General features: G+C 41.2%; 4 protein-coding genes across 4 annotated transcripts; all 4 read left to right on the top strand.

The window, feature by feature from the left end:
- The first annotated feature begins 2800 nt into the window (after positions 1–2800).
- LOC143037070 (cuticle protein 19-like) lies at positions 2801–3364 on the top strand. Its single transcript, XM_076205181.1, has 2 exons — positions 2801–2812; positions 2945–3364. The coding sequence occupies exons 1-2, from the start codon at positions 2801–2803 to the stop codon at positions 3362–3364; spliced, it is 432 nt and encodes a 143-aa protein (XP_076061296.1).
- Positions 3365–5744: 2380 nt separating this feature from the next.
- On the top strand, positions 5745–6605 carry LOC143037069 (uncharacterized). Its single transcript, XM_076205179.1, has 2 exons — positions 5745–5867; positions 6186–6605. The coding sequence occupies exons 1-2, from the start codon at positions 5745–5747 to the stop codon at positions 6603–6605; spliced, it is 543 nt and encodes a 180-aa protein (XP_076061294.1).
- A 2579-nt stretch (positions 6606–9184) lies between these two features.
- Positions 9185–9747, top strand: LOC143037068 (cuticle protein 19.8-like). The gene is made up of 2 exons (XM_076205178.1): positions 9185–9196; positions 9328–9747. Exons 1-2 carry the CDS (start codon positions 9185–9187, stop codon positions 9745–9747), a joined length of 432 nt encoding a protein of 143 aa, XP_076061293.1.
- A 2210-nt stretch (positions 9748–11957) lies between these two features.
- LOC143037067 (cuticle protein 19-like) lies at positions 11958–12517 on the top strand. The gene is made up of 2 exons (XM_076205177.1): positions 11958–11969; positions 12101–12517. Exons 1-2 carry the CDS (start codon positions 11958–11960, stop codon positions 12515–12517), a joined length of 429 nt encoding a protein of 142 aa, XP_076061292.1.
- The last annotated feature ends 1395 nt before the right edge of the window (positions 12518–13912 follow it).

The following is a 13912-nucleotide window of genomic DNA, read 5'->3' as shown; positions in this document are numbered from 1 at the left end:
GACGGGGAGAAATCCCTTCGGGCTTTCTTCTATCACATACTCTCCCAAACTCTGTCACCAACTTTCTCAATCCCTCCTCCGATCCTGCCACAAGCGCAGTGTCGTCCGCAAACAACAGCTAGCTCACCTCCCACTTTTCTCCATTTTCTTTAACCATCTCCATTCCCTGACCCACTACCCTTGCATTTACCTCTCGCACTACCCCATCCATTTATAAGTTGAACAGCCAGGGCGACATAACGCATCCTTGGCGAAGTCCCACCTTTACCTCAAACCACTCACTCTCCATTTCTAATCCTGACACAAGCTCTACTACTCTCGTAAAAACTCTTGACAGCTCCCAGTAGCTTTCCTCCTATCACGTATATCTGCATAACCTCCTACAGTGCCTTTCTGTCTACCTTATCTTAAGCCTTTTCCAGATCCATAAAAGCCCAAAAAACATCCTTCCCCTTTCCTATAGCTTTCTCACATATCTGTCTTACCACAAAGATCTGATCTACACAACCTCTACCTGCCCTAAATCCACACTGTTCCTCACCAATTACTCCCTCTGTTCCTCTCCTAATCCTCTCAATCAAGATCCTCCCATAAGCCTTCCCAACTACACTTAACAAGCTAATCCCTCTGAAACTACTACATTCACACTTGTCCCCTTTTCCCTTGTAAAGAGCAACTATACAGGCACTCCTCAAAAAAAAATCCAGTCAATTGTAACACCTTTTTATATTTCACTCTTTTGTTTTTTAATAAGTTTTAGCGTCTGACCTGAATGAATATAAATTTCAATGTCTTTAGAAATCTTATCATTGATTATAATTTCTTTACTTCAAATCTTCGAATTGAACGTTACTTTGGTTTTACTCTTATTCATCTTGAAACATACATTGAAACTTCCCTATGTTCCGATTACTAAGCACATTTTGCAATTCTTCTGCTGCTTCTGAAATCAAAGTAATGTCACCCATTAATCTGAGGTGAATAAAAAGTTTTCCAATAATCCCTACTAAGCTTTCAAAATATATTTTCCAGGCAAGATGTAAATACTTTGGGTGAAATTTTATCGCCTTGCCGTACTCCTTTCTCTATCTTTATCTTTTCTGTATATCTATGTAGTCGAATTACACCAATATCTTTCGTATAAATGTTCTCTAGAAGCATCACAATGTTGATATATAGAATTTTATATAACCATTTCTTCTTCCGACTTAAGATCATTTACAACTTTGGAGTATTTGCATCGCCTATTGTTTTTTGTACTCCCTACTTTCTCTCCCGATTCCATAATGATATTCAATTAAGATATACACCCTCAATTGTATCCTCTTTGTTTTTTAGAACTTCAAGTGTGCTTTTAATTCCCAAGTGAAATCCATCCTTGTTATCCTTCACCTTTGGAAGGCTTGTTTGCTTTGTTTACTTTTTCAAAACTATTTTATTTCTCTCGGCTCTGAATTTGAATTTACCTGTGAAACCTACCACTCTATGGCCGCTACCATAACATTAGGAACTTTCTTGCTCTCATCCTCTAATTTTGAATTTTTGTTGTTCCATTTCTCCAATTCCATTTACGACTTACGAGCTTTTGGAAGAAAGTGCTTCTTTATTCTCACTGTGTAGTTCTCTGCAAAATTTACTAGAATATCCCTCCTGTCATTTCTCTTACTCCAAACTTCCCAGTGTTCTCCCCAAACGCTCCATGTTCCTCCCCACATTGGCATTGAAATCATAACCATCGTATATTTTTTCTCAGTCCAGCACCTGATTTAAATCATCATAAAAGAAATCAGTTTAATCGATTATTTTTGGAGTGTGCCTTCCACATAACCTCATTACAATCCAAGCTACCATAACTGATACACAAATGAACTTCACTACGTTACCATCAACCTCTCATATGAATAAAAAATTTACTTCACTGGATCTTTTCGTCTCCTATAATAGATCAGATGATGACTGTCTTGTAGTTGCATCAGCTTTTCTTCCTCCCTTCCCATTTCACTTGGTCCCACGATATCCCATTCGATGTTCTCCAGTTTTACCATCAAACTCTCCAGCTTGTGTTCATCTATCAGGGTTCCCAAGATGTAGTTGTAGATCTTCACCACTTGGGTTATTTATTGTTCAAAACTTAGATCTGCTTGGACGATGCTCATTCACATTCGCTGGCACACATTCCATAAGCCCGGGAGGCGATGGGACTGGAATTTTAGGAGTATTATTTGTGCTATTCATTCATACAATAACATGTTGTGACAGTAATCTCATTGCCTTGCCACCTAGTCTCTAGTGAAATATTCCTTTGGTGACATTTTATTCAATATACTCAGTGAAATACTATATATCTACAGGGTATCCAATTGTCCATGCCATCATTAAGACTGTGTGTGAGTTGATTTTGGTCTCACCTTTCGTACAAAACCTGTTTAATATGTGTGACCTTCCAATTATTTTGATTTAGGTGCTAGCATTAAAATAATAGTCTGGTCAGGTTGTAATCACAACCATTAATGGTTACATAGGTGCACCTCTGATGTTCACGTTTGTACGCAAGGAGGGAGGGGTTTAGAAGCCTACTATTGAGGTTTACTGGACAACCCTGAATGTAATATGACCGCGGTTCTCGGGGGATATAATTGGTCCACGGAAGTGCAACGCTCTTGGAGGAAGAATAAGAATGAAAAAATAAAAATGGCTTACCAGCCCCCTCCCACTAACGAGTCACGCATGACGTCACGTCGTCTCGCGCGTATATAAGCCGAGCAAGGACCCGAGAGTCTATCAAACACTCACCACCATCATGGCTCTCAAGGTAGGCCGTTCTCTATAACAGAGCCTCTTGGTTTGTTTGCCCGTGTTTATATACATGAATGGGAAAAGGGTTATGGATTTATGAATTTAGTGCCTCGTTGTGTGCGATCGTGATATCTCTGCCTATCCGCAGGTTGCCGTCGCTCTCGCCGCCCTCGTCGCCGTCTGTCTGGCCCTGCCAGACTCCAGGCCCACTAACCTCTACGCCGCTCCGAGTGAGTCGGAGGAGTCCTACGAGCGCGCCTACGTCCGCAGTTCCGAGGAGGACTACGGCCCCGCCAAGTACGACTTCAACTACGCTGTCAAGGACGAAGACTCAGGCAATGACTTTGGCCACCAGGAGACACGTGACGGCGACCGTACCGAAGGCTCCTACTATGTCCAGCTCCCCGACGGACGCCTACAGAAAGTCACCTACTACGTCGATGGCGACTCCGGCTTCGTCGCCAACGTTGAGTACGAGGGCGAGGCCCACTACCCAGAGCCAGAATCGAGTGAGGAGGACCGTGCCTACGCCCCTCCTCCCCGATCCCTCTACGAAGCTCCCAACTAAATGAACAACTCATCCCTACCGTTCGACCATCTCCTAGATAGGAGCCTCTAGATGGAGCCAGTGCCTGCCGAGGGTGCCACGCTCCTCCTAGTCACGTGACCTCGAATGATCTTGGTGTGCCTGAAGATAATTTATTTCACCGGTGATGTATTTCTGTACAAATAAAATGAAGAATTAATCTCTATAGCTTCCTTGCCCAGTGCAAAAACTCACGGCTATACAATCTCACTTCTTTAGTCTTGTCTATCCAGCTTCATATGGCAGTTATTGACTCGCGTTTCTCTGACTGGTAAAATCCCTGCAGCCTCACAATAACCTGCACTTGTCCTATGGCCCTCCATTTAATCTCTCTGGGGAGTTTTGTACTATTGCCTCCTTTGTATTAACGTGGACTTGTTTCTATGTCACCAGTTGACGGGAGGAGAACGAGAAGGGGTGCAGCTACCTGTTGTCATTTTTCCTTATATATACTATTTGGGGAAGATCTTTGGCACTGCCCGGGTACTAAGTGCCATCCCCTCAGAACTGCACTCCAAGATGAAGGTGAGGGTGAGGGTAAAATTTAAAAACAGGTGACGAGGATATGCTTATCTCCGACGACCAGATACATACACTGGTCAACAAATCAACAAAGAATTTCTCATGATAAAGCATGCTTATTTCCCACGCATTTTTGCTTTCTAAATTGAAACATATTCTCAAAAGTTTTGTATCACTCATAGTTTTTTGTGTTCCTGTATACTCTTCTCGTTTGACGTTGTGCACGGTTCATTGCAAAAATCGGCTGATGTCCATTATGATTTCAAGAATTTTTTTCCTCTCTTGAAGAGGGTCTACTATTCTGCAATGATGTTCAGTCTGCTATGGGGAAACCTGATCACGAATATAATACAAATGAGTGGCGCTTGTTTATTGACTCTTCCAAATTAATCTTGAAAGTAGTCATACTCCATAATGGAAAAAAAAGTTTCCTTCTCTCTCTCTGGCTCATAAAGCTAACATGAAGGAAACATTCGAGCGTATGAAGCTTCTGCTACAAAATGATAATAATAAATAAATAGATAAACAAGTATGAGAAATTTAAATGGAACATCTGTGGTGAACCAGAGGTTATGGCAATTTTACACGGAATGCAGATAGGCTACATTAAGATTTGTTGCTTCTTTTGAGTGGAACAGCCAAGGTAAAAAAACACAATATAAAGAAAGTGTGGCCAAAATTATTATTGGTTCAAGGAGAGATGAATGTAAATCTACCTGTCTCCTTTGAAGAATTTCTTCAAAGGTATGGATAAAACTGGCAAGAGATTCACAATCTTAAGAAATAAATTTCCCAGATTAAATGACGAAAAATTCAAGGATGGTATTGTTGTGGGACCACAGATTAGGGAACTGTGACGAAATGAAAAAGAATATCAACAATGTAATCACAGGTGTTAAAAAAACGAGTGACTACCATACAAGACAGTTTGCAAAGAATTTCTGGGGGTATCACAGATAAGAAAACTACATAGCCTCTATGAAAGACCTACTGAATTCATACAAAAAATCTGGGGTGCAATATGAGCTTAAAAAACTACTTCTTGGACTGTCACTTGGATTCTTTTCCTACAAATCTTGGTGCAGTCAGTAACGAGCACAGCTAGAGGTTTCATCAGAACATTTTGAACATGGAACCTCGGTGCCAAGGAAAGTAGAGCCCTTCTATGCTATTTGATTAGTGTTAGACACTTAGGAGAGACGTTCCAGAGGCCAAATATAGCCAAAAATTTAATACTACTGTGTTTTGAAGATCAATCCATTGATAATATCATCCTGACATGTTAATTGAAGACGTACAGATGTTATCAAAATAGATTATAATATTCTGAAAACATATTTGAATTTTGTATAAAAAAAAAACACCATACAGTTCAACTACGTTAGTTATTGGGACAAATAACAGGTTTCATTTTGTTGATCTGTGTTAATGAGTAAGGTCATATAAGCATATGTCTAATAATGATATAAACTTAAGTTTTGGATTTTATAAACATCATAACTTCATCAACCCCAGGAATGTTCAGGCCATAGTACGTTATTGTGGAAGTATTTTGCGTGCCTTTCGAAGTCCTCTCTATGTACATGTGAATGCTGTATCTAATTTTCTCAATATTTTTTTATTTTGCATTAAATAAAGATATCTTAAGAAACATAAATATCTGGACTACGTCCCATATATCGTCCCCTGGTGGCAAATAAATCTTTACCACAGTACTTTGATAACACTGAATGGATAGTGCAAAGTGCAACTAAACCATCGAGTGTACTGGAATTATTGTGGCTGTAACTGGAGTCTGAAATTGATCGGTTGGACCAAACAAATAAACGTGGTGGCAACAATGAAATGTGAAACTGGTCAGCTGATTCCTGATATCCGCCGATGCATGCAAAGAGTTGGAAAGCCTACTATTAAGGTCGACTGGACAACCCTGGATGTGGCACGACCGCGGTCCTCGGAGGATGTAATTGGTTCACGGAAGTACAACGCATCTTGGGGGAAAATGAGATAGAGAAAAATATATATCTGACCGACCTCCTCCCACTCCCAAGTAACACGATATGACGTCACGTCGTCTCGCGCGTATGTATATAAACCGAACAAGGACTCGACCGACTACCAAACACCCACCACCATCATGGCTCTCAAGGTAGGTTGTTCTCTAAAGCTCAGCCTCTTGGCCTATTTGCTCGTGTTTATGTACGTGAATGGGAAAAGGGTTATGGATCTGTAAATTTAGTGCTTCGCTGTGTGTGATCGTGAGACCTCTGCCTATCCACAGGTTGCAGTCGCCTTCGCCGCCCTTGTCGCCGTCTGCCTGGCCATGTCAGACTCCAGGCCCACCTACCTCTACGCCGCTCCGAGCGAGTCTGAAGAGTCTCACGAGCACGCCTACATGCGCGACTCCATGGAGGACTACGGTCCCGCCAAGTACGACTTTAACTACGCCGTCAAAGACGAAGACTCCGACAACGACTTTGGCCACCAGGAGACCCGTGACGGCGACCGTACCGAGGGTTCCTACTACGTCCAGCTCCCCGACGGACGACTGCAGAAGGTAACCTACTACGTCGACGGCGACTCCGGTTTCGTCGCCAACGTCGAGTACGAGGGTGAGGCCCACTACCCTGAGCCAGAGTCGAGTGAGGAGGACCGTGCCTATGCCCCTCCTCCCCGATCCCTCTACGGAGCTCCCAACTGAGTGGACACCCCACCCCTATCTCCCCATCCCTTACCGCTCGACCGTCTCCTAGTCAGGAGTTTCTAGATGGAGTCAGTGCCTGCCAAGGGTGCCCCGCTCCTCCAAGTCACGTGACCTCGAATGATCTTGGTGTGCCTGAGGATAATTTATTTTACTGATGAAGTATTTCTGTACAAATAAAATGAAGAATTAATTCTCTATAGCTTCCTTATCCAGTGCAAACACTTACAGTTATACAAATGTATATACTCACTCTCGTTATCTATCAAACTTCATATCTGTCTGTGTCTGAAATAGAGAATCCAAACTAGAAATCCAAACCCCATCAAAAGTATTTGAAAATAAATAAAAAAGGAAAGGAAAATACTAATGGTAGTATTAACCCCGAAGGGGGTTGGTCTTTTTTACTATTATTTATGAGGAATCGAATTCTATGGCGTTGTCGCAGTCATCACCTGTAACGTCATCGTTACCTGGGGCGTTGTCGCTTTCATAAATGTTGACTCTTCCCCATTCTGAAATAATCACCATTTTCTTTGAGTTCACAGGGTAAATAGATACTGCCTATAAGAGAAATGATCTGTTTTGATCCCAAATAAAATGAGAGCGGGGAACACGACCCACGAGGGTGAAACACGAAGCGCGAGGTCTCTGGACACGAGTAAGCGAGACGAGGCCCAAAGAACTTGCAATCCCCTTCTTATACCTATACATCTACTAATGTATTTATCTATATTATATCTACATTTATCTAGATTCTCCTAGCAAGCCGAAAACCATGTCATGAGGCCTAGCGCTGTGGGTCGCTTACTCGGCATTCTGCTATAGCTAGAGGAAACTTTCATCAAACCGGAAAATAGGTTTTTGGGCTCAACGCTGTGAGTCACCTAACCGGCTGTAATTGATGCTGGGGAAATCTCAACATATGCGAAGACAGTAAGATGCTGTATAGAAATCATAAAATTCATATACTAGTGTTTTCTTCTCTTCTCTGATGGACGTTTATTGATCGCAGTATAGATACAGAATTTGATTAGAGAAATTCATAGTAAAATGAGTGTATACAAAAAAATTAAAGTGTTTAGTGATAAGTAAGATTGCTTATATGATTATCATGGGTTTCTATTAGAAAAATAGAGTATACATGATGTTTGTTGAAAAAAGATGTTTTTTGCATAAATTATATTTACAGAGATGTCCATCGCGTAAAGTATAGAGATAGCTTTGATAAAACCTGCTACAATATATCGCTATATCTATCATGTGAACATCAGTACTTAAAAAAAGTGGAAATAAGAGACGTATTAAAATAATTTTGGTCTATTTGTTGTGGTATTTCTAATTCCCTAATAAAAAAAAATAACCTCATTGGCATGTTGACTGAACTATGATTTTAAGCTAGTAAGTTTTCATTCTACTTCATTATTTACATGTGTTCCAGTTAATGAGAAATGTGTATGTGGAAGAAGAACTGTTAATATATTGTGTGCAATTCCCTGTCAGAACCATTATCAGGATGATCAAATTGTGTGTAGTACAATGTAAGTCTTTAACTGTGAATATTTCTTGCAAAGATTTGGTATGGATATGGGAATATATTTGTCACTAGTTCTTACCAGCTTATATATAGATTTTTCTATGAGGGAATTATAGCCGAGAATTATATTTATTCTCCATGATAGTCTGTGGAAAAGACATGTTGATGAAATTTTGAGCCTGTGGCCAGTTAACTTTAGTATAGAGTATTTTTTTTCTTTTTTCTTTTTTAAGACTGAATTATCTATTTTCTTCCATCAAATTTACTACGAGATAAGAATGGAAAATAATTAGCCCTTTTTGGGATATCCTGATATATAGAAGTGAGAGACAATAAAGTTTAATATTTTCAGGACACATATTAATGTTTTGTCATATTCAGATCATCTCCAAACAACTAAACTTTAATTACATCCATGTTTCTTAGAGTTTATAGGATTTGTAGTTCTGAATTCTTAAACGATGAGCTGAAGAAGATACATGACATTGCATGAAGCTTAAGATATCCAAAAAGTTTTGTGGGCAAATCCCATAAGATGGCCAAAAAGTATTTTTACTATACGCCTCGAGAAAGAAAGAATTTTTGTAACAAGAACCTTTTAGTACTGCCATAGTGACTTGTTAACAGTGAATGGATAGTGCAAAGTGTAACTAGATCATCGATAACGCTGGAATGATTGTGATTGCGACTGAAGTCTGAAAACAGTGTTATCAGCTCGATCATGCTGATGAATGAGAAGACAGCAACCAAAGGCAACATGGTCTGATTTATCTTTGATATCCGCTGATGCACGCAAAGAGTTGGAAAACCTACTGTCAAGGTTTATTGGACAACCTTGGCTGTGGTACGACCGGGGTTCTCGGAGGAATTTATATAATTTGTCCACGAAAATACAATGCACTTGGAGGAAGAATAAGAGTGAAAAAAAAGGATGGCCGACCCCCTCCCACTCCTGATCACACGACATGGCGTCACGACGTCTCGCGTGTACGTATATAAGCCGAGCAAGGACCCGAGCATCTATCAATCACCTACCACCATCATGCCTCTCAAGGTAGGCCGTTCTCTATAGTAGAGCCTCTAAGCTTCCTTGCTCGTGTTCATGTACGTGAATGGGAAAAGTATATGGTTATTTGAATTTTGTGTCTTGTTGAGTGTAATCGTGAGACACCTGCCTCTCCCCAGGTTGTCGTCGCCCTCGCCGCCTTCGTCGCTGTCTGCCTGGCCCTGCCAGACTCCAGGCCCACCTACCTCTACGCCGCTCCGAGCGAGTCTGAAGAGTCTCACGAGCGCGCCTACATGCGCGACTCCATGGAGGACTACGGTCCCGCCAAATACGACTTCAACTACGTCTTCAAAGACGAAGACTCAGGCAACGACTTTGGCCACCAGGAGACACGTGACGGCGACCGTACCGAGGGCTCTTACTACGTCCAGCTCCCCGACGGGCGCCTGCAAAAAGTCACCTACTACGTCGACGGCGACTCCGGTTTCGTCGCCAACGTCGAGTACGAGGGCGAGGCCCACTACCCTGAGGCAGAGTCGAGTGAGGATCACCGTGTCTACGCTCCTCCTCCCCGATCCCTCTACGGAGCTCCCAACTAAAGGGACAACCACCCACCCTCTACCGCTCGACCGTCTCCTAGACAAGAGCATCTAGATAGAGCCAGTGCCTATCGATGGTGCCTCGCTCGGCCTAGTCACGTGACTTCGAATGATCTTGGTGTGCCTGAGGATAATTTATTTCACCGATGAATTATTTCTGTACAAATAAAATTAGAATTCAATATTCAAGTTTTCGTTACCCAGAAGCAATTTTTTTATTGTATGATTTCACCGTATATCTTGTCTAAAAATTTAGACAATACCAGTGTTACAATACAACCTAAAAACTAGAAGCTCACCCAATGAATACTTGATATATGAAATTAATGTTGCCTTAAACGTACTCGACTAACATCGATATATTGTTCTTATATATCTACAGGCAAACATTGGTTTGTTCTGGCCTAGAACTTATGTTTTCTGATTTAAAAGACGATCTTTGATATACTATGAATACATTGTGTAACAATCGTCCATGAGATTTTTTTAGTGCAATTGATAAATCTAGTTGGCTTTCATCGTGCAAAACCTGCTAGCTGTGATTACGGAAAACAATTCAAATCTCCCTAAGAAGCAAACCGAATTTTGCGTTCCTGATTAAAGGGTTGGAATCTTCTCCAGAATTACACTCGAGCTTTTTCTATCGTAATCACTATGTCATATTCAAATAATTTGTCTCCCTTGGAGGCCTGGTACTTTCTAGTGATATCCGTTCTATTATGGAAGCATCTAGCTGCAAGTATTGTGCAAATGTTTAGCGCTTGCTTAATGATTCATCAAAAGTAAACTAGTACGGTAACTAAGCTCCCCTCAGTTCCTTTGGTTGAAGCAGCAAATATGAATGAATCACATGATATCAAGAAGCTTCTTGAAAAAAAAATAATAACAAGTGTGGAAATGGTAGAGGGTATGTGGTGACTTAAAGGTTGCAGCACTGTTATTCGGAATGCACCTTAGTAACATAAAGTTCTTTCTCTCCCTTTCTGTGTGTGTGTGTGCGTGCGTGTGTGTGTGTGTGTGTGTGTGTGTGTGTGTGTGTGCGTGTGTGTGCATGTGTGTGTGCCTCTGTCTCTCTCTCTTTCTCTCGCTCTCGTTCTCGCTCTCTCTGTGAATGAGACAGGGCAAGAAAAAATTATTAAAGAAAATGTGGTCAAAACCAACCTAGTGATTCCAAGGAAGATTGTACTGGATCCTCCTCTTGTTATTCCTGAGAAAAAAATGTCTGCCTCCTTTGTACATTAAGTTAACATTGGGAAAGAATTACGTCGATGGCCAAGAATCCATGATCCAAAAAATAAAGATTTTTTGTAGGATCAGAGAACCCTCGTGAAGAAAAGTTTGATTAACAGTGAAATGAAGATGAAAAAAGCTGCATGGTTCTTATGATATTTTGCAAAGCTTTTCTGAAAAATCATAGATAAAAAGCCTACTGCAATCTTGTCAAAGATCTACCGACATCATGTAAGTATTTTGGTGTAGTATGAGACCAAAAGAAAATAATTTTGCAATTCGCACTTTTTACCTGGTAAATATTTTGGTGAACACTAATTTACACTGCGAAATATTTCATCGGGTCATTTTGGACGTGGAAAAATGGTGCTATGGAAATTGGAGTCTTGTTTTAGCAGGATTTTTTATGAGGAAATGTATAGCAAAATATTATACATTTCTACTTTTTGTATTCCCTGAAGACATATTATGAAACGAAATGTCTGAACCACGTCTGTTGTTCCCAAGTGTTTTTCTGCAAATATCCCCTGGTGGATGATATAACCTACCGCAGTTGCTTGATAACATTGCATGCATCGTGCAAAGTGCAAGTGAATCTTGGAGTGTTAGGATGGTTGTGGTTGTAAATGGAGTCTATAATCAGTGTCATCAGTGGAACCAAACTAATCTATGAGGTGGCAACAATTAAATGCTATACTGGTCTGCAGCATCTGTGATGTCCCCCGTTGCACGCAAAGAGGGAGGGATTCGAAAGCCTAATAGCCCACTGGACAGCCTTGGATGTGGTACAACCGCGGTTCTCGGGGGATGTAATTAGTCCACGGAAGTAAAACGCACTTGGAGGGAGAACGAGAGTGAAAAAACAAAAAAGGCTGACCAACCCCCTCCCACTCACTAGTCACACGACATGACGTCACGTCGTCTCGTTCGTATATAAGCTGAGCAAGGACTCAACCGTCTACCAAACACCCACCATCACCATGGCTCTCAAGGTAGGCTTTTCTCTCTAGTTCAGCCTCTTGACTTGGCTGCTCGTGTTTATGTACGTGAATGGGAAAAGGGTTAAGATCTATGAATGTAGTGCCTCATCGTGTGTGATCGTGAGACCTCTGCCTATCCACAGGTTACCGTCGCCCTCGCCGCCCTCGTCGCCGTCTGCCTGGCCCTGCCAGACTCCAGGCCCACCTACCTCTACGCCGCTCCGAGTTCCGAGGAGTCCTACGAGCGCGCCTACATCCGTGACTCCGAGGAGGACTATGGCCCTGCCAAGTACGACTTCAACTACGCCGTCAAAGACGACGACTCCGGTAACGACTTCGGCCACCAGGAGACACGTGACGGCGACCGTACCGAGGGCTCCTACTACGTCCAGCTCCCCGACGGACGCCTCCAGAAGGTCACCTACTACGTCGACGGCGACTCCGGCTTCGTCGCCAACGTCGAGTACGAGGGCGAAGCCCACTACCCTGAGCCGGAATCGAGTGAGGAGGACCGTGCCTACGCCCCTCCTCCCCGATCCCTCTACGGAGCTCCCAACTAAATGGAGACCCCACCACTACTTTCCCATCCCTTACCGCTTGACCGTCTCCTAGTCAGGAGTTTCTAGATGGTGCCAGTGCCTACCGAGGGTACCTCGCTCCTCCTAGTCACGTGACCTCGAATGATCTTGTTGTGCCTGAGGATAATTTATTTCACCGATGAAGTATTTCTCTACAAATAAAAATGAAACTTTAATCTTTATAGCTTCCTTACCCAGTGCGAACACTCACGGCTAAACAGTTTCACGTTTTTAGTTTTGTTATTTATCAAACACCTGTGGCGTTGTCCTCATGTTATCACTATTGTAAATGTTGTATCTACCCATTTCTGGAGTAGTTATAATTTTCTTTGAGCTCAGAGGTTGATAAAGTACCAATTATATGAGAAAAAAAATTGATCCCCAAAAGAATGGGAGCGCGCTGCACGAGTCAAGAGGGCGAAACACAAAGCGCAAAGACCCTGGAGAGGAACAAGAGATAGAAGACCCAAAAGGCCCACAATCACTTGTCTTTGCCTATGAACCTATATCTACATTTATCTTTAAATCTTTATATTTATCATATGAACATCATTACTTAGAAAAAAGGGAAATAAGAGACATAGTCAAAACATTTTGGTCTATTAGTAGGTGATGTTTGTGAGTCCCTCATCAAAAATGTTGATCTCATTGCCATGTTGATTGAACTCATTTTCGACTATGACTTTTAAGCTAACAAGTTTCTGTTTTACTTCACTCTTAACATGTGTTCCAATTAAAGACTCTTTGGTGCATCAGAAATAGAAATATTTTTAATATGATATGCCACTCCCTTTCATTTTTTTTTTTTTTTATCAAAATGTTTATTGTAGAATTTAAGTTTGTTTTTAATGAAGAATATTATTTAGAAAGATTAGGCATGGTTATTGGAACCCCTTTGTCTCCGCTTTGTCTTAGCAATTCATATATGGATTTCTAGAGGAAAATATTGCCGAGGATTTTCATCCATGATGTTCTAGGGAAAACATATGCTGGTTACATTTTGTGTCTGTGGCCAGTTAATATAATTTTAGATTATTTCCTTATTATTATGAATGATTTAGCTCCTTCCATCAAGTTTAATACTGACACAGAATTAGACAATAAGTTATCAATTTTTTCATATTGAAATACATTGATGTGGAAAACATTTTTATTTTGGTGTTTTTGGGAAACATGCAAATATCTTGTCATATGTCCAGTTATATTCAGGTCATCACCATTTTTTCCTACCCAAGTTTCTTGGAGTTTACAAGATTAATGGTCCTAAATTTTTTGAACGATGAGCTGAAGAAGAGATATGACATTGCATCAAGCTTAACATATCCGATTTTCTTTTTTTGTTTACATTTCCCATTAAAATCACCATATAGGTATGTA

The sequence above is a fragment of the Oratosquilla oratoria genome, chromosome 21 (genome assembly GCF_046742065.1).
Source record: "Oratosquilla oratoria isolate Oo_2021 chromosome 21, ASM4674206v1, whole genome shotgun sequence".
NCBI lineage: Eukaryota > Metazoa > Arthropoda > Malacostraca > Stomatopoda > Squillidae > Oratosquilla > Oratosquilla oratoria.
Note: the sequence above shows the minus strand (reverse complement) of the source record. Positions and strands in the feature narration are given on the sequence as shown.

Bases quoted from the DNA above. Each gene is read 5' to 3' on its own strand.
- LOC143037069 (XM_076205179.1), top strand. From the start codon at position 5,745: ATGAAATGTGAAACTGGTCAGCTGATTCCTGATATCCGCCGATGCATG. The intron at 5,868-6,185 runs GTAATTGGTTCA...GCCTATCCACAG, and splicing joins GACCGCGGTCCTCGGAGGAT to GTTGCAGTCGCCTTCGCCGC.